This window comes from Budorcas taxicolor, chromosome 1, assembly GCF_023091745.1.
Source record: "Budorcas taxicolor isolate Tak-1 chromosome 1, Takin1.1, whole genome shotgun sequence".
NCBI classification, from domain to species: domain Eukaryota; kingdom Metazoa; phylum Chordata; class Mammalia; order Artiodactyla; family Bovidae; genus Budorcas; species Budorcas taxicolor.
Genome location: NC_068910.1, coordinates 210,531,692 through 210,554,282, shown reverse-complemented (window position 1 = coordinate 210,554,282; position 22,591 = coordinate 210,531,692). Strand labels below are relative to the sequence as shown.

Here is a 22,591-nt window from a genome sequence, read left to right as displayed (position 1 = left end):
AGAGAAGGGAAGATTTCCTAGAGAAGGAAATGGCAACCCACTCCAGTACTCTTGCCTGGAAAATCCCATGGATGGAGGAGCCTGGTAGGCTACCGTCCACGGGGTCGCAAAGAGTCAGACACGACTGAGCGACTTCACTTTCTTTCTTAAGAGGATACAGAATCAGTGTACAAACACCTTACGTCTTGTGTGTGTATGATTCTAAAAGTGGCATTTACAGCAAAACTAACACCAAACCCTTCAATACTGTCCCAAAAGGAGACGTGGTTCTCTGTGGACAGCCCTGACCACGCACAGCCAACCATGTGAAGCCCCGAAAGCAGCTCCTGTGTCGGCTGCAGAACCTACTGTGGCTCCTCCCGACTCACAAGTCACAACCCGGGTCAGAAAATGTACCTCAATGCCAAGGCGGACACCATGGATGTGCTGACGGTGCTTCCTGGGGGCGAGGCTTCCCACAGGGGTGCTGCGGGGCCCCTGCAGCTGTCCAGCGAACACAGAGGGCATGCAGGTGCCACAGCACGGGCAGGGAACGACGCTCAGGAATGCCACAAAGAGCTGCGGCCCAGGACAGCCCCCCTCTTCCTGATCTGTGCCATTCGATCATGGGGAAACGACTGGTCGGGGCCCAGGGACAGTGTGCATGGTCTCTCTGCCCCTCCCCAACTGTACCCCAGTCACATCCCCGCCCACTGCTGGAAGTCCTGCATGTGGGTTCCGGTCCAAGCATATCTACTGCCTGTGGAGATGGGCTGATTAATGGGGAACAGCTACACACGTCTCCCAAGACTTTTCATGTTGTTGAGGGGGAAGAACTCACTTTAGAAGGTTAATGTCTTCTTAAGAAATTAACACAAAAAAGACCAACACCCCAAAAGTAAACACACATTAGGTAATTTGCCAAAAGTAAAACAGAACAGATAAAAGCGACCAACAAGCTTTCAGGAGAAACGCCCCCCCTCACAGCCTCTTCACACATCCGTCTTCAGGGGAGAAAGATGCCACCACCCACTGTCGCCACTGCTCTGGGAATGTCCCTGCAGATTTCTGACTTGCTTCCTGGGCTCTGCTGCTTATTTGACATGAGGAGAGCATCATCAGATGGATGTAAGCACCTGTGCAGTGTTGCTGATCACAGAGTGATTCTCTCCAGCTGCATGGTACCGTGTCACCAATAAAAACCGTATTTCCACAAACTCTTGTGAAAAAAGAGCTGGCTGTAAAATGAAAACAATATATATGCCGTTGATGGTTTTATGAAAAGCTTCCACCTGATTCACACACAGGGAAACTATCATCTGACAACTAAGCTTAGTTTTGGCTGCACCAGTTCGGCACAGAATGTGTGCTGAAAGCATAGACTCTTTATTTACAAATACGCAAGACTGCACATTTCCACCTGCTAAGAAGAAGGAAGCCGAAGTGACTGGGCTCGGGTCCCTGACCCTGTTCATTTCTCCCCTGCATCTGCTGGGGCCATTCCAACGTGCTTTCTGGCAAGCACGCACAGATATTCTGGGTGCCATGGTTATGCACCAGTTTTATTCTCTTATAAACCTTTATTTTCAAAGTTTTCTAAAACGTACATGCAATATTTTTAAAATAAAATTATCTTTGAGAGGTTTCAATAAACGATTATCAAAATCATTGACACTACTTTTTTCAGTAAGATGCAAAACTGACAAAGTTAAAACAGGTAGACAAACATGATTTATTACTCTGCTAGAAGAGGATTCCAAGCAGTGGCCACACCAGGCTCCCCCAGGTCAGGGTCCTGCCTGTCAGCGTTGGGCACGAGCCCAGGACCACAGCCCCAGAAGCAGGCCCTTGTGGGTCTCAGCCATCTGCACAATTCACAACCCACTGCTGAGCATCCAGGAGACAGGCACATACTTCCCTGGATCCTTCTGTATCTGAGAAGACTCGTGCAGACACAACCAAAACAGTTAATATACATCTTAAGAAAAATAAATATTCTGTACAATGTCATTACAAGGATCAGTGATCTACCCCTCACCCCAATCACTACAAAATCGGAAAACCATCATTCGCGTTAAGAGGCATAGTCTTCTTGGCTGTTGGTGTCAGTTCAGCACAGGATGTGGTGCTGAAAACACACTCTTTTTGAACCATATTTACAAATACACAAAGTTCCAAATTTTAATGTGCTTAGAAGAATTTTTTAAAGAGAGAAGCAGAAATGATTTTGCTGGGGTTCCTTGACCCTATTTCAAAGGTGGATTTTGCTGGGGTTCCCTGACCCGGCTTCAGAGGTGGAAGCCACAGGCGCCCCTGCCCACAGGCCCTTTTCACGTTGTCTCCAACGCAGGCTCCAGGTTATGGTGGGCCTGGCCAGGCCCTCAGTACTTGAAAAGGTCGATGAAGTGCTGCGGGGACACAGGCGTGAAGCAGCTGTCCGGGTCAGCGGCCGTGCAGGGGTGGCCCGAGTCCTGTGGGAGGGGCAGGGCGTTACCGCACATGCCGGGAGGGAAGACAGCTCAAAAGTCACCAGGCATTCACTTAAATGCACCTGGACCCCACTGCACAGCTATGTGGACAGCAAGCGAGAATTAGGAACACGTGGCTGCTCAGCGGGGAGAGTTTCTGTGCCAGTGCATGGGGCACAGGCGGCCCTGAGTCAGGGGGCCAGGAGGAGCCCGCACTTCCCTCCTCCCCACCCCCACCCCGCTCTGGTCATCCTGCCCCCTCCCCCAGCGGTGGATCAGGATCCACTCTGGAACTGCTCTGGGCACCACCCCCCCATGTTCACACGAGGGCCCAGTACCACGTCCCACAGCAGACACACCCAGGGCTCGCTTGTGTCAGCAGACAGAACAGCCTCAGGACCTGGGGGTGAGTTAGGCCAGTGTCTGGAGACGGGACTGCTCCCCCCAGCCAAGCCTACACCCCTGGTCTAAAGGCAGCTCGTGGGACCCCGATGGTGGCCAAGTAGGAAGGCCAGTCACACGTCAGCAGAGGCTGCGGCCTCACTGGCCCAGCCCCAGACGGGGGACGCGCACAGACGCAGGCAGAGAGGAGGTACCTCGAGTAATAAAGCAAGGCGGCAGTCCTGGAGGTGGCGGAGGAGGAGAGCAGTGAAGGGAGGAAAAAAGGGAAAACAGGGTTAGGAAGAGCCAGGCCACACCAAGACTCAGGCTGAACATGGATCACTTACGAAAACGACCAATGTCACTGGGCAGTGAAACCGAGGGGAGAGCTGCCCCCAAGGCCCCATGCAGCAGCCGGAAGCCATAGGACCCACAGGCTTCTGGGACCGACCTGGCTTCCACCTCCTCCAGTCTTGGGCCCACAGCTGGTGAGACAGCAGAGCTAAGTGACCGTCATGACTTCACTGAGAACACGCAGAGCAGCGGGTCACACTGGGAACGTTTCTAGCAGGTTTCCCTGAAGCCCACTCACTCCCTCTTTACAGTCTGAGTCAGTGGAATTAAGTGAACAATGTAGATTCCACGGGAGCCAGCTCCTTCCTGCTCACCCACGGTTTTCAACTCGAGGTCAGCAGCAACTTGGCGCTCTCGCCACCGGCTGGCTGCCCCCCGGCCCTCACCACAGCCCGGGGGTCCACGGAGCTGGCTGTCGGCACAGGGTGGGACCAGCGGCCTCCCGGCTCCCGCTGCACACTGCAGTGTGGGCCTGGCAGTGGACACAGTCCCGATCCCCGCTGTTGACTGCATTCACTCTGTCTGGCTTCCAGCCCACTCCACACCTGGCTTTAGCTGAAGTTTCTGAAAATCAGCTAGAGGACGGGGTGAGCACAGTGGCCTCACAGGAAGGCCACCCCATGGAAGGTAGGAAGACCTGAGCTGGGTCTGTGTGCAACTCCAAGACCTCCTTTTACCTTGCCAACGTTCCCCTAAAGGCAAAGCAGAAAAACTGACAGTGTCCAGAGAGTGAAGCCAGGTCAGACAGGATGGCTTGGGGCAGCTGGGGTGGCGGCGTGAGCTCGGGGCAGAGCCCCAGCCTATGTGTGTGGAAGAAGACAGGTCCGGTGGGACGTGGGCAGCACAGCCACAGTGGGGTATCGCCCCACATGCGGCTGAGCACCATGAAGCCTCCACGCAGCTAGCCTGCCCTCACAGAGGCACCACAAAACTGGGCTGAGGCCTGCGGGGGCCAAGCTGTGTGTGGGGGTGCGGTGGCCAGCCGGGGGGCTTGCTCAGGAGCTGACACAAGCAGCAGGGTCCACCACAAATTCCAGACACTCGTCTTTTCCTTAAATTTCCACCCATAGACTCAGAGGAAAGTGGAATGGCCTCTGGGAGAAAAAGCTGCCATGTGACCCCACAGATGGACAGAGACAGTCCCCACGGCTGCACAGAGGTCAAGGCGCTCGGCCTTCAAGGCAAGACTGTGAACAACATTTCAGAGCCCAAAGGCCAGCAAGACACTCATTCTGAATTTTCATAAACAAAAGAATCTGTAAGCAAATTCTTCTGGAAACCCAAAAAATTACCTCTCAATTTTTAAAAATCCAGAACGCCCCTACTTCTTGATACTTCACCTGAACATTCTGTAAGTCAACACATAAAGCAGCGCGGGTGTTTCCCTGTTCACTACGTCAGAGACAGCGTTCTCAGATGGCCTGCCACATGCAAAGATGGGGACACGCCACTGCTCCCAGCGTCTCTGGAATAAGCCTTTGGCTCGGGGGAAGCGGCATACAGAGCAGTGACCAGATCGTCTCATCCGCTGACTCGGCCCTCAAGCTGCCACATGTCTGGGACCACCCTCTGTGTGCTGTGGCAGACTGGTTCACCTGTGTCCCGCTAGCACCCTGGCAAGACTGAGCGTGAGGTGCCCCTGGCCTGGAAGAACAGATTCCACAGAACCACCACTGCAGCCGTGCAACACCTTTCCTCTTGTTAACTGTGCAAAACAAGCCGTGCCAGACTCCAAAACAAGTCAGAAATAAAGTGGTCTCCGGCTGGCCCCCTGCAGCACCAGCAGTAAAGCCTTGTTAACACAGGGACTTCCACCGTACAACCACAGGGGTACAGGTGAAAAAAAAGCCCACGTTATCATGTATATAACCTGAAATGAAAACAATTTAAAGTAGTCATTTGTTTTTCAGCAGTTTAGAGTTTGCCTCATAATCTAGCCAACAAATTACAGATAAACAGAAAACAAAAAACAGCCACGGTGCTTCAGATCAGGCAGAAGACACATGGCCCCGTGGCCCCACGGGAGGACCCCGAGCAGCAGGGGCAGACGGCCTGTCACCCTTTTCCCCAGTGAAATTTCACAACGTTAACAAGTTCAGGCTCAAGGCAAACTACGGAAATGGCCTTTCTAAGAGGAGGTGAACAGAAGCACCCGTACCTCCCCCAGAAAATTGTTTTTATCAGAGACTGGAGAGGAGACGAAGGGACCAGAGAGGAAGAGGATGGACCTGACAACTGCGGACACAGCTCAGTCTCCACAAGAACCAGACATGCTAAGCTCGGCTCAAAAAAACAGGAGGAGCCTGGGCACTTTCATGGGCCTCTCCTCTGCTCCAGGGCTGTGCTATGAGGAAAGCCCCTGGAGGCACCATTGCTGGAGGTCCTGACAGTGGAGCAGAGGCCAAGTGTGGAAAATGGGGGTTGGGGGTGGCCTCCCTTGACTTCCAGAAGAGACGGGGATCCCGACCCTCCTCTCAGGCTGAGCCATGAGAACAGGGGGAAGCAGCCCGTCAGGATTCGGGCTGCAGCACAGTCAGCGTGCTCATGGCCAGGGACCACGTCATGCCCTACCATCCTGCACCAGATGAGGTTCGGTGGCCCCAATTTCGGGTCCAACCACAGTTCTGATTTGGTGAACCTGCCCCTGGCCCCAGTCCCTGGTAAGACACCATCATGTCATCACACTCTACACTCGGGTGGACAGTCCCTGGTGAGACACCATCATGTCATCACACTCTACACTTGGGTGGACATCCCTGCTGAGATGCCATCATGTCAACACACGCTACACTCGGGTGGACATCCCCGGTGAGATGCCATCATGTCATCACACTCTATACCCAGAAAGACATCCCTGGTGAGACGCCTTCATGTTATCACACTCTACACTTGGGTGGACAGTCCCTGGTGAGACGCCATCATGTCATCACACTCTATACCCGGATAGACATCCCTGGTGAGACGCCATCATGTCATCACACTCTACCCTCGGGTGGACAGTCCCTATTGAGAAACCATATCATCACACACTCTACGCTCGGGGGGACAGTCCCTATTGGGACACCATCATGTCATCACTCACTACTCCCAGCTGGACAGTATGTCTCTCCAGCAGCACAGGTGCTATCCTTACCTTCCAGAAGAGGATGCTGCAATGCCGGCAGAAATGCAAGGTGTCTCCGTACTGCTCCTTGGTGGGGTAGTGCTTCTGAAGCGCAAAATACATCAGCTTCCACTCCACATGGCCTTTTTCTGAAAGGATCAAGTGTCTACAAAACTAGACAAACAGACCTCTGTTCAGAAGCAGATGACTTTCATAGCAGCGTCATGTGCACAACAACTTTAAAAGGCCACACACTGCAGGAAACATTCAATTATCTGAAATTAAATTTGAGCTGAATCTATACAATGGAATACCATGCAGCTGTTCAACAGACTTAAAGGTTTTTATCTGTAGTGATGTCCATGATGTCTATTAAGTTAAAAATAAGTTACATGTTATCGAGTGTGACAGGGACTGGTAACCAGAATGCAGAAAGTATCCAAATACAAAATGGGCAAAGGATTTGGAGATACACACAAACAGGCAGCAAGCACATGAAAAGATGCTCGGTGTCTTGGGCCCCAGAGATGGCAGGAGGTGGCACCTCACACCCTACGGGGCAGCAACCACACCCTCAGAGGAACAGGCGTGGATGGGATGCTGGGCAGGCGGGCTTGGGCATGGCCAGGGGCTGCCCAACGCAGCAGCATCTTCACGGTTCCTCACAATGTTACCCTCCACTCGTGAGCCCCGTGCCCCCCAGGAGAAGGCGACCATGGTGGCCCTGCGGCCTGGCTGTGCCCGACCCTCACCCTCTGATTCAGGCAGGAACCTGCTTGCTGCCTCCACCACCTGACTTTCTCCTGGATAGGTACGTGACCCCTCAAGTCTGCGAGCCTGTGTCTGAGGAGTCACATGACATCTGGCCCTCCCTGGGGCCTCCCTGGAGCAAGACTGTCTGCTTTGGCCCTGCACGCTGCTGTGTGTGTCATGGGCACCCAGCTGGCGGTGCTGTGCTCCAGAAGCCACACAGTGTGGGGGTGGCAGGGAGGGGCAGCGATAAGTGGGAGACACACAGCATCCACCAGAACCCAAGGCTGGCCCCATCCTGGGAGGGCAAGGTGCAGGGAGCAGGTGCCTACCCGTGAGTCTCCGAGGGGACACACTGCCTGGAGAGGGGCCTCCAGTTACAGGAAAGACTAATGGCCCATCCTTGACAGGAAGAAACTGCCCAGTTCTGCTGCTCTGTTCTGGGTCATTTTTAAAATTATGGCTTTCTCCACATGAAAAGCAGGCTTTCCCGTAGTGGTTCTAGTCCACTCCCTGAAGCAGCCAGGCTCGGCCATCAGGGCCACAACCCCCACTCACCTGCTTCTCCCCAAAGTGGTACTGGCAGAGCTTCTTCCACAGCTGCCGGTCCTCGCTGAGCGCGGACAGTGTCGGGGTCACCTGACCCAAGGTGACGATGTCCCACCCATCCGAGAACCTGTACAGGATGTTGCTGAGCATGTGCACAGGAAGGTCGCTGAGTGTCAGGCCACTGTCCACCTGCTGGGATGGCCCGCACACTTACTCCAGCGGGAATGCAGGAGCACATCGGTCACAGTGCCGTCTCCCTCCTCCCCACTCCTGCCAGATGACACGCTGCAGCAACCCTGGCTGGACCTGGGGCCCCGGACACTGACACCCGAGTCCCAGAGTACACCGGGTGACGTGGCGTCAGTGCATACCAGGGACTCGGGGACAGTGGCACCTGGGGCACATGGCCTGGTCACGGTCTGGAAAGCAGACACCCCACATGTAAGTGTCTTACAGGTGAGTGGCCCTCTCAGCACAAGCCCCTGAGCATGGGAATGAGGCTGCCTGGACATGGAATGTCAGATCACCCCTGCTAACTGCAGGGCCTTAGCTAGGGAATCATCACTCCCTATAAATCTCGCATTTACATGAAAAATACATGGCCCAAGGTCACCTCTGAACCCAACCAGAGATAAACCAAACACAATCTAAGACACTTTGGTGAATGGGGTCAACATTTCTCTTGGTGAAACCAGTTATCAGAATAAACACAAAACATCCAAGACAGCAAGAAATGGAGATGAAAACACCAACCCCGAGAAGCAACAGCAGGTGAACAGAGTCACCACTATACGGTGCAGTCTTAATTTACCCAGTGTTATTCTAGTCTAAAATATCTAATCTGCTGTCAAGGTAAATTAATTTACCACCTCATCACCCATAGGGCCAGCCGTTTTTAATAATTACCATCCCCACTGTCTTTCCAACGACACCTATAAGCCATTAAAGAGTCTTTTGGCCTGAATCCATCTTACGACAATTTAATATGTATTCAGGAAATGTAAAGAGAAAGAAACCTTTGGAAAAGCTGTGATAGTCTTCCACATACACTTAGAAGTAGCGATGGCTTCTGTGATGTAACAGCAGAGACTACTCACTTGCAGGCCAGAAAGCACATACCTCCGTCATCTGAAGATTCTGCAGCTGCTGCTGCCAGCGGAGAACGGTCTCCAATCGGCAAATCCAGATGTTGATGTTTCCCACCAGCACGGACTTCCCTACTCCTCGGATCAGAATGCACAGGGTGGAGCTGAGGTCTTGGAGAAGATCCTTGATCAGGCGAGGATTTTGGTGGTCACCGAGAACTGCAATAAACAAAAACGAAACAATGCAACAGTACAGGCAGCCCCCATTGTCAAAAATGACCTGCTTCCGGGCTTCCCTGGCAGCTCAGTGAAGGATCCATCTGCCAATGCAGGAGAGCCACGGGTTTGCTCCTGGATCCGGGAAGGTTCCACACGCCTCAGAGCAACTAAGCCTGTGAGCCACAACTATTCAGCCCATGCTCCAGAGCCTGGGAGCCGCAGCTGGTGAGCCCATGGGCTGCAGCTATTGAGGCCTGAGAGCCCGAGAGCCTGTGCTCGCCAACAGAAGTGGCCACAATGAGAAGCCCACGCACCATGGCCAGAGAGGAGCCCCGCCCTCTGCAACCAGAGAAAAGCCCGTGCGGCAGCAGGGCCAGGCGCAGCCAAAAGTGACGGAGCAAGTGACTTTCAAATGGCCTGCTTCCACACCCACGGGCCTCTCAACAGACACCACAGGTGAACAGAGTGTGGCTTATACACACAGTGCAGTATCACTCAGCCTCAAACAGGGCAGAAATGCTGACACGCGTCACGTGAAACCCGAAGACCCTATGATAAGAACCAGTCACAAATGGACAAGCGTTGTTTGATGCTCCTGATATGAGGCCCTTGGAATAGTCAAATTCACAGAGCATGTAGATGGCGGGTGCTGGGGAGGCGGGATTAGTGTGTATGAGGACAGTGTGTCAGTTCTGCGGACAGCGTGTCACCACTGTGGTGGCCACAGCCGCAGTGACGCGTGTGTCAGTTCTGAGTTCAACGTGTTGCCGCTGTGCAGGCCACAGCTGCAGTGATGTGACTATGCTCAGTGCCACCGAGCTGTGTACTCGAGATGCACAGGGAAGATGGTATTTTATGTATATTTCACCACAAAAAGAAAATAATGATCTAATTTCACTGCATATCCAAAGTGGCATCATTTTTGAGATATCACAAGTATGATGAGATTCGAAAACTTCCAAATGCTGTCTAATAGTGTATTTGTGGTTGAGTCTACAATTTTGTCTTTAAAACCATCTCTACTTTCTTTTATACTTAATCATAAATAGAACTGATAGTTAAAATGGCACATATATGCATAAACTCTTAAAGTTCCATTTATTATTGGCCATTAACTAATCAAGACAAACATTAAGTTAAAAAGAAAATTACAGGCTTATCTGATGCATAAGAACTAAGTCACAACCTTGCTAATTACGGAATCACTATATAGCAAAAGTGAGCCATGACTAGTTACCCATGAAGGAGTACGCGTCCGTTTAAAACTCAGGGATTACTTTCTCAGGGACTTCCCTGCCAGCCCAGTGGCTAAGACTGCACTTCCACTGCAGGAAGCATGGGCTCAATCCCTGGTGGGGGAACTAAGATCCCACACGCCTCAAGGTGTGCCCCCCAACCTGTCTTTCTCATTACAATATATTCTTCTGTGTCCAAAAGCATCTTTTAAAGAACACCACCAAGAACATCAAGTACCAAGCAGCCAACCTGAGCCCATCACATTATCTGACACCATCAATACTGGGGGTAAGTCAAAGAAAAATCCAATCTCCTTGTACTAAGTTTCTAACTAAGACTGAGATCAGTAAAAACTCCAGTGCTCGCCTTACCCTTCTGAACGATCTTATCCAGGATGTTGAAGTAGTTCTTCTGGGCCACACCACTCAGCGAGGTCAGCTGGGACTTTGCAATCAGCTGCAACAGCTTGCGGGGGGAGGTGGTTACAGGTGAGCATCACCTCTGAAGGGAAGCCCACCTCCCCACCCCAGGAACCCGCGAAGAAAGCAAAGGGTGCAGGTAGGGCTGCTGCTCACCCTCCGCCCTCCAGTCCCGGCTGGCGTCCCGGCCACCCCTGCTGCACTCTGTGCCCCCTCTGACCGCCCCAGCCTCACATGAGCCAGGCCCTCCCTGATGGCCCCCCAGCACATCTGTCCCTCTGTCTGTCCCTCCAGCTTCCTTGCCAGTGCTGCCCTCCCACTGCTCTTGCACGTCCATTTAGCCCCGATGTCCACCTGCCTCCCAGGCCCCCCCTCTGTCAGAGGCTGGCTGTTCTCAGCACACGGAAACTGTTGCATCCCTCCTCGGCTCTGCAGGAGGAGAGGTCCTGGTGGCCGGCAGGGAGGCCAGCAGGGAGGACCCGGGGGGACGCGGCGGCAGGGCTAGCTTCTCAGTCACAGAGCTGCCCCTCCCCTCTGCACATCAGGGACACCGGTCATCACAAACACCGCTCATCTGTAGGAGTCTCCAGTGACCCACGCCCAGCTCTGTGCACCGGATCAGGAGGCCCGGGTCAGCCCATCCCGCCACCTCACATCCTGTGGCTGCTGTGCCTGTGCAGCCCTCACTGTGGCCACGCCTGTCTGCGGTGCTGGGCAGACCAGCACCTGCACACACCCGTTCACTGTGGCCCGTACTGCTCCTGAGCAATCTGAGCCCCTCTGGGTGAGCTGCAAACACACTCCAGAACCCAGATCACATCTGCTCCTGTGTCTCTAAAAAGGGGTTCTTCATCCCTCCTCTCCAGCCCTCCCTGCTGCCTCTGTCAGTTGCAGAGGGAGCAGAGAAAGGGCCAACGCACACACACTTACACACTCTCGCACACGCTCACACTACTGTGTTGACTGTGGAGGCCAAAACGACAAACATGGCAATCACAAGATAATTGCTGGGGAGGATCACGCCGCTAATTCTAGTGTGTCTATACACATGTGTCCTGTGCCGCAGTGATTACAGAAACCACAGCCCAGGCCCGGCTGGAGGTCACGTAACCAGCCAGCGCTCTGTCCTTACAGGAGCATTCCTACAGGCCGACTACGTACCACAGCCTCGTGGCACTATTAAAAATCCCAATTAACAGTTTCATGACTCATCACTTACTCTTGGCCTAGGACAGTCAGGTGAGTAAACTTGCTAGGCAAATAAAAACAAACAATAAATGGAATATATAGTGAGATCCCTTATTTTCTGAATTCAGGAAAAGGTAAAAAAATTCTTCTAAAAATGTATCATTAACACAATAAGGCTTCTATGCAGCTCTGTTCTGTATCAATTCTCTTCCCTCCACTACCTTGCTCCCCTCTATCGAGCAGGGCTCACTCTGGGAAAAACACAAAGTAGAAAATGCATATGAAACCACCGGGCAAGAAACCCTGAGAGAAACTCCCGCTTCTCCTCCTGTCTCCAATGTGACACGTGAGGTGGGCTGGAGGGAGCTTCAATCCTTCTCCTCCTGACCCCCACCCCCATCCCATGGTTTTCCACCAGGAACAACCACATCTTTTCACAGCTGCCAAAAGCATCTTAAACATGTGACATGATAATCTTTAGGGCGCAACCACTCCATGTGTCCTCCGGTGGCTCTGAAATGAATACTCACCCTGACCACGTAATTGAACCTTCGGATGTCCTGGATCGCACTCGAGAAGTCTAAGCGATTAAAAGCTTCTCCCAAAGTACAGTAGCCGTGTCTCTGGAAAAACAGACACAAGTTACATCAAATCAGCCAACCAGCCAAAATGAATGGACAGCTAACGGGAATTAGTCTGTGCAACTTTTTTTTTTAATTTTTGCAAAGGATATTCATTTTTACTATGATTTATTCCATATTTAGATTTAATATTAGAGTAAAATTAAAGCCATTCTAAGTCTTTCATTTATGTATAATCAATTATGTATATGCATTGACACTCTACACCACTGTAGATACAAAGATAAATACTGATTCAGTCCAGTTCAGTTCAGTTGCTCAGTCGTGTCCGACTCTTCGCAACCCCATGAATCGCAGCTCGCCAGGCCTCCCTGTCCATCACCAACTCCCGGAGTTCACTCAGACTCACGTCCATCGAGTCCGTGATGCCATCCAGCCGTCTCATCCTGGGTCGCCCCCTTCTCCTCCTGCCCCCAATCCCTCCCAGCATCAGAGTCTTTTCCAATGACTCAACTCTTCGCATGAGGTGGCCAAAGTACTGGAGTTTCAGCTTTAGCATCATTCCTTCCAAAGAAATCCCAGGGCTGATCTCCTTCAGAATGGACTGGTTGGATCTCCTTGCAGTCCAAGGGACTCTCAAGAGTCTTCTCCAACACCACAGTTCAAAAGCATCAATTCTTTGACACTCAGCCTTCCTCACAGTCCAATTCTCACATCCATACATGACTACTGGAAAAACCATAGCCTTGACTAGACAGACCTTAGTCAGCAAAGTAATGTCTCTGCTTTATACTTGTCAATTTCTTTTGTTGACATGCACCTGGGGAGGCCCAAATTAAGCCTAAAATAACAAAATAACCAGATGTATTCTAGGCTGTGCAACTACAAACACATAAATCATGCTTGGCCACTATAAAAAGGCCTCTTCTATGAACACACGTTGCCATTCAATTCCTCTGCAGGCAGTCCTGTGTTCGTCCAGCCACTCAGGATCAAGGCTAAGACGCACCTGAGTGGGGCAGGAGGTTTGAATACCAGTGTTTAGGTGGAAAGGGCTGGAGGCAATGGGATGTGACAATGGGCAGTGTTCAGGCTGGGAACAGGGGGCCGAGCACCTCAAAACCCAAGCATGTGGTAATAAGGCTCACGGGTTCAAGAGTCAAAGACCATAAAGGAAATGTGACTTTTTTTTCATTACCAGAAACACTGCTATTTCAGATGTTTTTCCTTAATGATATGCCCCAGGTTCTATATTAAGTGCTGTACAGATTTGAACCCTAGGTTTCAGAAGACACTTTAAACTCTATTTCTGTTTTTGAACACTTAGAACACAGAGAGGTTTTCAGTTCAGCATTGTGAGGATAAAGCATAGGAATAATCACAGAAAACACGAGGAGTCAGACACGCCTCGCGTTTCAAACAGAGACAGAAGCGGCCCCAGCAGGGCGGGCGGCACAGGGGACACCTTGTCTCCGACACAAGACACACCCCCAAACCGCAGCAGCCTCGAAGTACACAGAAGTCAGCAAGACACACTCACTGTAAATGCTCACACCACTAGCTGCAGAATGTTTCCCTGGGAGCTGTGGAGGGAGTGTCGATCATAACATGAAACCCATCACAGCGGTAACGCTTCTCTTTCTCAGTGAACAGCATCCAGACACTGGTGCGGCAGACTCCTTCCGGGCAGCCAACCATCTCACAACAGGGCTGGGAGTCGCACATGTGCACCACCCGAGCAGCAGACACTTGGTGGACCCAGAGGAGAACCCCAAAGGTGCGATGCTACGTTGGGGGGGGCCCTCCCGACGCCTGCCTGTGCCCCTGCCCCGCGGACCCAGCGCCATCCGAAGCCTCACAGCCCCTCCCCTGCTGCCTCGTGTGCACCAAAGCAGGACCTCTGCTCTGTCTCGGAGTCTTTCACGAGCTCATACAGGTTCTCCCAGCGGCACATCCATTTAACAACAGCAACTACTGCCAAACGGCTCAGATTAACTCCCTGTCTCAGGATCTAACCCTTAAGTTTCTAGGAAATGTGGCTGGCTTCAGAACATCCACTACCAACACTGCCAGAACACTTCACTCACGCTAACATAGTCTAAACACATGCTAAACGACTCCTCCCAAATCATTTCCCCCAATTGTCACAAAATAAGACAAAAGCAAAAGGGTCTTTCAGGTTACAGATGGAAGCAAGCTTCTCCAGATACCAAGCAGAGAAAAAGGAAACAGACAGCTGAGGTGAACAGACCAGACCTTCCGCCAAGAAAGGGGGATGGCAGGGCCTGAACTGCTCTTTGCAGATTCCAACTTAACTACCAACACCACCTTCACTACTCTACAAATAAACAAGGGTTTACAAGCTGTTCCCACCCTCCCAGAACACACAGGGGCCAAGACACAGCCCCACCAGCAAAAGCAGCTCACTGTGAACAGCTCAGAGAGGGTGGGGAGAAAATGTCAAAGCACCTGTGGGCCCAAACTTGTTCTGAAACAGCCCTCAGATGAATCAGATCTGTACGGGGCACTGACATGCACCACTCACACCACACACACACACACAGGCACATACACCACACACACGCACACTCACCACACACACACAGGCACATATAGCACACAGGCACACACACACACTCATGCACATGCAAAGACTGTCTGAAAGACCCTCAGAAAGCTTTCACCTGTCAGAATTTGGACACTGATTTGATATTGCAAAAGGAACAATTTACTTAATGTGACATCACACAACCAACAGAAACAATACAAAATATACTCTTATTTATAACAGAATACTTACTTCTCTCGTGCTTTCTTTATGGACATAGATCCAGTTTTCACGATAAAAACCTAGGATAAAAATTTGTTTTTAACTTCTGGTGACTCAGTACCAAATGAAGATTTTGAGGAGCTTCAAAAGCTGCACATGTAACAACGCTGCTGCCATGTGGACAGGAGACCCCCTGACTCGGCCACGTGCGTCACTTCCCAACATCAGTTTATAAAGTGCTGAAAAGTCTTTGCGTGAAAGAGGTCATGGCACGGCCACGTCTTGGTGACTTGGAAGAAAATAGTGTCACCAGTGACTTCTGCCATCTCCAAACATAAATGGCTATAAATGTGCATTTTGTATATACCCTAATAAAAATTCTCTTCCTCTTTCATTGTCCCTATATGGTATTCCATTTAAATACACTTTCCATGTAACTCCTGTCCCAGAGCTTCAAGGATCGAGACTACACTGTCCATGGGAGCCTCCAGGGGGCGCACGACTGATCACACTAACAGGCCCTCAATGACTCAGGGCTGAGCACATGCACAGGCGCCCTCTCAAAGCTGCCCCATCTGCAGGCCCTCGCCCACCCTGCCTACAGGCTCCAGCTCTGACCACGACTATTTCCTGCTCTGAACCAGCAGTGTCTCGTGCACCAAAGCAGTGTCAAGGCCTCTAAAGGTCAGTTTCACCGCTTGGGAGTGAACAGACCTGAATTCAGGACCGCTACTGTGACTCAGTGGTAAAAAACCCACCTGCAATGCAGGAGACACATTCAGGGTTCAGTCCCTGGGTTGGGAAGATCCCCTGCAGGAGGAAACGGCAACCTGCTCCAGTATTATTGCCTGGAGAATTCCATGGGTGGAAGAGCCTGGGCAGGCTCGCAAGGAGTAGGGAATAGCAACTAAATACACATAATTCAACATTCAAACAGGCTGTTCTGTGGGTTTTCCTGTCTTTTATTTCTTGCTGTAAATCTTACTGATGACTTAGTCAAGCAAACGGCAGAGCTGCAAGACTCTGACCACCAAGTCTGACCTCTGGACACACTATTGCTTATGTAACTGGATCAGCATTTCTGCCCTAGAAAAGCACTGTCAACACAATCCAATTTATCAAAACAGTCAACAAGCAAACATCATGAGATTATTAATGAAAATGATCTTACACTGAGTATTTGTGTCATTTCTAAAATGGTCCTTTTTCCTTTTTTTGGATGCATATTCATGCTCTTCATTACTGAATATTTCTTCATCTTCACTATTTAAGATACTGAAACAAAGATACATTAAAATATTTTTACAAGGATTTCTTCATTTGGATTTTCTTTTGTAAAATAAATAAATGAATTTTCATTTATTTGGACAACAAATACTTTTACAATTCAGGAGCCCAAAATAAAAATCATGTTAAAATCTAAAGGTAATCACTTAATTTCCAAAGCAAGAAATCACACGTTTGAAACTACAAGGCTAATATCTAAGTTCTTTGTTTGTTCTGAGAAATCTGAGTTTTATCCTGGTTATCAGAAAGTTGTATCAGGAAGTGATGTACACGTTTTAGAATCTCCTAAGGATTTTGACATGCTCAACCAAGGTCATTGCAGACTTTAAAACTTATATTTATAATCTATACACTGGAAAAAAGTACCTGATACTAATGATCTGCTGTCTCTTTGATCCAATGCTGAGGAAACACCCAACATTTCTGCTTGTCCCCACATTTCCAAAGACTCAACTAGAACTATTACTGCACTGGCACGTATTCTTACGAAGCATCAATCAAATAATGCTGCCTATTAGGGCCTTTAACTGAAGCCAGATGAGGTAAAACATGTCTTTCATCCACTGGAATACATGTAATTTAAAGCTTTCCCATTTTTTTTTCTTTTGGATGAAACAAGATAATAAAATCATAAGGTGATAACTAAACAATTTGAAAACACTTTCTTTAGAAAAAATAAAATAAAACTTCCTTGTAGTTAAAAACAAAAACAGACTAGACAAAACGCAGCCCACCCCCTTCAAAAGTGAAGATGCACGCAATGTTTGCTCTCAGCACACTGACCCTGGACAGCTTTCCAGCTGGTGGTAAAGAGGGGCTTCCTGGAGATTCTGGCCAGCAGAGGTCCAAGCACCAATGCTCAAAACCAAGGAGGTCACACCGCTGGCTTCCTCGCCACCACTCTCTGACAAGAAAATTGTACACAGGCGCCATCCACTAACCCGAATTTACTTTTAATAAAAACAGCTGAATTTGCCAAATGAATGCATTCATCATTGTCAGAACAGACTTAAACAACACTGGCAACAACTGTAAATCATCAAGACAGGCAAAAGAGCACTTACGCAAAACAAACAACTTAACATTCAGTGACAGGTGCTAAGTAACACCAATTCATAGAAATTGGATGATCCTGTCTGTATCTCATACCTAGTCACACACTAGTTTGCTGTCACTGATTCAAGCATTAAAGGCAGAAGCTCTCAAATCTGAACAGCTTTGCTAATGACAATCACAAAGGCATCCAGGAGGAGCGGAACCACACTGCTCCCCAGAAAGACATCAGAGAAGTAGAACCCAGCACAGGGGATGAGGGAACTGCCCGGCAACCCCCCACCCCACGCCCCACCCCCGGAGAGGCAGGCTCAGACACACGTCTGGCTGGGCGAGAGCAGTGAGGGGCACTGGGGAGACAAGCCCACGTGTGCTCTGCCAAACTCTGCCCTCGACAGGCCAGGCCGCCAGACTGCCCCTCATCTGAAGGGAGGGAACGGTCCGGGACAAATGTCTAGGAGAAAACACAGACACCTGTGCGCTTAAGCTGTCTGGCTCATGCTGTCCGTTCAAAATACACAGTTGAGAATTAGGTCAATGTGAGATAAAAATATGCAGTACGATCCACGGCAAGACCCGTGACTCAGAGGAAGAGGTCCCCAGACCTCCCACTCCCCAAATGCTGCAGGACACTTGTGACGCGGACAGTGAGTGACACTCCACGGCCTGCCAGCCTGCTCCTGCGTCTGCAATCACCCACTTCCATCTGGGAAGGAGCACGGCCCCCAGCGCCCCCTGCCACTCACACACCAGCTTGTGAGGTGGGGACAGGCATCTCCCGCCTCCCTTCTCCAACCAGGAGGAAGGCAGCCCTGGGGTGAAGCTGCACCCTGAACCGCACAGGGACCCGCAGAGCAACAAGACACGTCACTTCAGCCCCGAGCAAAGCCACAGCACCATTCAGGCCTCCAAGAGAAAACTCTCCCGTCTGGCGCAAGCCATTATTATGGGCCTCGGACGTAGGCCACCAGCACTGCGTCTTTGCATTTCTTCTCCTTCCTCAGCTATGCGTGCATGTTTAATCACTTCAGTCGTGTCCGATTGTTTGTGACCCCATGGACGGTAGCCTGCCAGGCTCCTCTGTCCGTGGGGTTTTCCAGGCAAGAATACTGGAGTGGGTCGCCATTCCCTTCCCCATCCTCAGCTATAATCAGAAGTTAATAATAACACCACCTATCTCTCAGAAAGCTGTAAGGAGTAAATGCTTTAAATAAAAAGAAGATAGCAGCATCTGTGTGTGGGCAGCAGGCACTCTACCAGGCTGAGATTCTGGCTAATAACCTGTCTCCCCCCACCAGCCTGTCTGGGGCCAATTCTCAGCCAACTGGTAAGTGCCGGGGCTTCAGCAGACGCGACACGCCGTGACTCTGCTGAGCTAGACTCACATGCCGGGGCCAATGTCACACTGGCTGTTCTCTCCCTCCAGTTCCTGGCTCCATGCATCACATCTTTTCCAGCCGTCTTCGGTTTTCATCCAACTCCATCCTGGAGATCTCCAGTCCTGGCCCAAAAATGGCATAGTTCGCCTATAAAACATGGGTTACTTTATGTTAAAAATGTGTAACTGATATGGTTCTTTTCATTTAGAACATGTCTCCGTTAACTTTAATGAATACAATCCTATTTAAATGTCTGTATGTGCCTTACATGCCAGCTACGCACAGATAAGACAGTGAAGATAACACAGTACCTCAGTTGTCCAACAGGGTCAGACAGATGAGGACTGGTGGGTTTACTAGCCCAATCCTGCGTGTGTCATGAAAGGTGTCCCAGGGCTGACATCCCAGCTCACGCCTGAAGAACAAGCAGTCAGAGTGAGGAAGAAGGCGGGAAATGACACTGAACAGAAAATCCACTCAGAAGTTAGAAGCAAAGCCACGAGACACTGATGCTCAGCCCTGTACACAGTCGAGTCTGGTGAAGCTGACCACGTAAGGGGAGGAGCGGGCAGCGGCTGGCATGAGAACACAGAGGCCACCTCTGCCGACGACTCAAAGGAGCTGGACTGCACTCTGAGGACACAGAGTGGCCAAAAAAGGGACCTCTGCAGGGAGGCGACTCAACCAGATCTGAGCTTCACAAAGACCTCAGGCTACTCAGTCTCTCTGCCAGCACCTCACGTCTTCCCGGTAATAAGTGTCCTCTGAAATTACAGGGCTGCTGCCCACCTTCCTCAAGAAAATACCATGTCTTGTTCAACTCTGTATCCCAATACCTGGAATGATTCCAGGCACACAGGGAGCTCACCGATCACTGAATGAATGGAAGAATGAATGAAACACAAGCAGATCCATCACTCAGAGGAGAGGGTGAGGCAAGAGAGTAAGGTAGGAAAACCATCAGCATCCAGACAGTATGACCACAGGAACCGCATCTCAGACAGAGACCAAACAGAGCGGGGCAAGGAGAGAGTCAAGGCACAAGCGCTAAGACTCACTGGCATATGAGGGACCGGCAGATGAAGATGAGCCAGGAAAGGACACCAAAAAGGAAGGGCCACAGATGCAGCGGAAGCGGCAAGCCAAGACAGGACGGATTCAAGAAAGAGACGATCAACAGAGAAGTAAGTTGATAAGGAAGCCAGTACGGTAAGAACTTAACAGTATACACTGTATTCAGCTGTACAAAAAGGTACTTGATAATTCAACAGGAAGTTTCAACAGAGTAACTGTGTTATATTAACCTCAGGTCCAAAGTAAATCTGGGGTATTTCCCTAATATCACACATCATATCACAGAGTACACAGGAGATTAAAGTGTTTCAATACCATCTCCCAAATATATTTAATATAACTCACAAAAAATGAGCTATTAAATAGGCATTTATACGGGCTTTAAAAAGACAAAACAATTTCAGGGAGAAATTATAAGCCTTCAACAATATTCCTGAGTTAACTGCAAGTGCCCAACGTGAAACGTATGAAGTAATTTTCCGCCATACCAAGAGGATCTCAAAACCTTGTTAAACTAATAATCAGAACACATCTTTTTTTAGTCATATATTATTTAAATCCTTGCTTTAGAAAATAATTGAAAACAATTCCTTAAATCTCAACAGTACATAAATAAAGCTCGTATTACACTCTTGTTTCACAACTACAGATCACCCTGAAAAGCAAAAGCCGCCACCCCTGTCTAGTCAATCCAGATAAAACACAAACAAGAGAAAAATGTCTGTTAGGACCACTCTTACAATTGCCAAAGTATCTTTCAATATCATATTTAAACTGCATTTTAGAAGAATCAAATGGCAACTGTACAGAATATTGCCAATAGGTCCAAGATACAATTGCTTCAATGACAAATATATAAACACAGACTAAATGTGTTGTTCCAATCCCAAAGAAAGGCAATGCTAAAGAATGCTCAAACTACTGAAAAACTGCACTCATCTCACATGCTATCAAAGAAATGTTCAAAATTCTCCAAGCCAGGCTTCAACAGTATGTGAACCGTGAACTTCCAGATGTTCAAGCTGGAAAAGGCAGAGAAACCAGAGATCAAATTGCCAACATCCGTTGGATCACTGAAAATACAAGAGACTTCCAGAAAAACATCTACTTCTGCTTTAATGACTATGCCAAAACCTTGACTGTGTGGATCACAACAAACTGTGGAAAATTCTTCAAGAGATGGGACTACAAGACCACCTGACCTGCCTCCTGAGAAATCTGTAAGCAGGTCAAGAAGCAACAGTTAGAACTGGACATGGAACAACAGATCGGTTTCAAATCAGGAAAGGAGTATGTCAAGGCTGTATATTGTCACCCTGCTTATTTAACTTATATGCAGAGTACATCAAGAGAAATGCTGGTCTGGATGAAGCACAAGCTAGCATCAAGATTGCCAGGAGAAATATCAATAACCTCAGATATGCAAATGACACCACTCTTACAGCAGAAAGCAAAGAACTAAAGAGCCTCTTGATGAAAGTGAAAGAGGAGTGAAAAAGTTGACTTAAAACTCAACATTCAGAAAACGAAGATCATAGCATCCGATCCCATCACTTCATGGCAAATAGGTGGGGAAACACTGGAAACAGTGGCAGACTTTATTTTTTTGAGCTCCAAAATCAATGCAGATGGTGATTACAGCCATGAAATTAAGACACTTGCTCCTTGGGAGAAAAGTTATGACCAACCTAGAAAGCTTATTAAAAAGCAGAAACATTACTTTGCCAATAAAGGTCTGTCTAGTCAAAGCTATGGTTTTTCCAGTGGTCATGTATGGATATGAGAGTTGGACTATAAAGAAAGCTGAGTGCTGAAGAACTGATGCTTTTGAACTGTGGTATTGGAGAAGACTCTTGAGAGTCCCTTGGATACCAGGGAGATCCAGCCAGTCCATCCTAAAGGAAATCAGTCCTGAATATTCACTGAATGCTGAAGCTGAAAGTCCAATACTTTGGCCACCTGATGTGAAGAGCTAACTCATTAAAAAAGACCCTGATGCTGGGAAAGATTGAAGGCAGGAAGAAAAGGGGATGACAGAGGATGAGATGGTTGGATGGCATCACCAACTCGATGGACATGAGTTTGAACAAGCTCAGGGAGTTGGTGATTGACAGAGAGGCCTGGTGTGCTGCAGTCCATGGGGTCGCAAGGAGTTGGACATGACTGAGAGACTGAACTGAACTGGTCATTACATTATGCATCCCTTCCCTAAAGGTATACCAGTATACTCCCTTGACGAAATAAAAAAAACAAATGAAAGCCCCCTCCACATACAATATATGTAAATACATTTAAACATAATTGCAGATGAAGGTAGTCAAAATGCACAAACTTACAGCTATAGAATAAACAGGTACTATGGATGTGGTGTACAACAAGCTAGTTAAAGCTGCTGTACGTTATACATGAATGTTATAAAAACAGTGAATCTTGTGACTTCTCATCATGAGGAAAAATACTTTTTTTCCTATTTCTTTTCTGTTGTATCTGTATGAGATAATAGATGTTCACTAAACCTACTGTGGTACTCATTTCGTGATGTATATAAACCGGATCATCATGCTCTACATATAACATTTGGTTTAAAAAAGTGAAAAGAAAGCTACCATGATTCTGCAATCCTAGTCCTGGGCATATATTTGGAGAAAAACATGATCTGAAAAATACATGCACCTCAATGTTTGCTGCAGCAGTGCTGACAATAGCCAAGACATGG

The 22,591-nt window shown here is 49.2% G+C and overlaps 1 protein-coding gene across 8 annotated transcripts in view; it reads right to left on the bottom strand.

Annotated features, from left to right (window-relative positions):
• Positions 1 to 935: 935 nt before the first annotated feature.
• Positions 936 to 22,591, bottom strand: part of FBXO25 (F-box protein 25) — a 28,420-nt gene continuing 6,764 nt past the window's right edge. Inside the window, exons 2-13 of one of the 8 annotated variants that reach the window (XR_008201528.1) lie at positions 19,113 to 19,216; positions 18,808 to 18,948; positions 16,254 to 16,357; positions 15,113 to 15,162; positions 12,262 to 12,354; positions 10,496 to 10,589; positions 8,704 to 8,888; positions 7,594 to 7,776; positions 6,316 to 6,459; positions 3,044 to 3,070; positions 1,719 to 2,450; positions 946 to 1,217 (exon numbers count right to left, since the gene is read on the bottom strand). Coding sequence is in view for 7 of the 8 variants with exons in the window: in XM_052662147.1 (XP_052518107.1) it covers positions 2,361 to 2,450; positions 3,044 to 3,070; positions 6,316 to 6,459; positions 7,594 to 7,776; positions 8,704 to 8,888; positions 10,496 to 10,589; positions 12,262 to 12,354; positions 15,113 to 15,162; positions 16,254 to 16,357; positions 18,808 to 18,941 (1,104 nt within the window). In the remaining variant the exon portion in view is untranslated. Of the gene's footprint in view, positions 2,451 to 3,043; positions 3,071 to 6,315; positions 6,460 to 7,593; positions 7,777 to 8,703; positions 8,889 to 10,495; positions 10,590 to 12,261; positions 12,355 to 15,112; positions 15,163 to 16,253; positions 16,358 to 18,807; positions 18,949 to 19,112; positions 19,217 to 22,591 lie in introns of all 8 variants that reach the window. The other 7 variants (XM_052662147.1, XM_052662324.1, XM_052662583.1 and 4 more) reach the window with 7 other exon arrangements.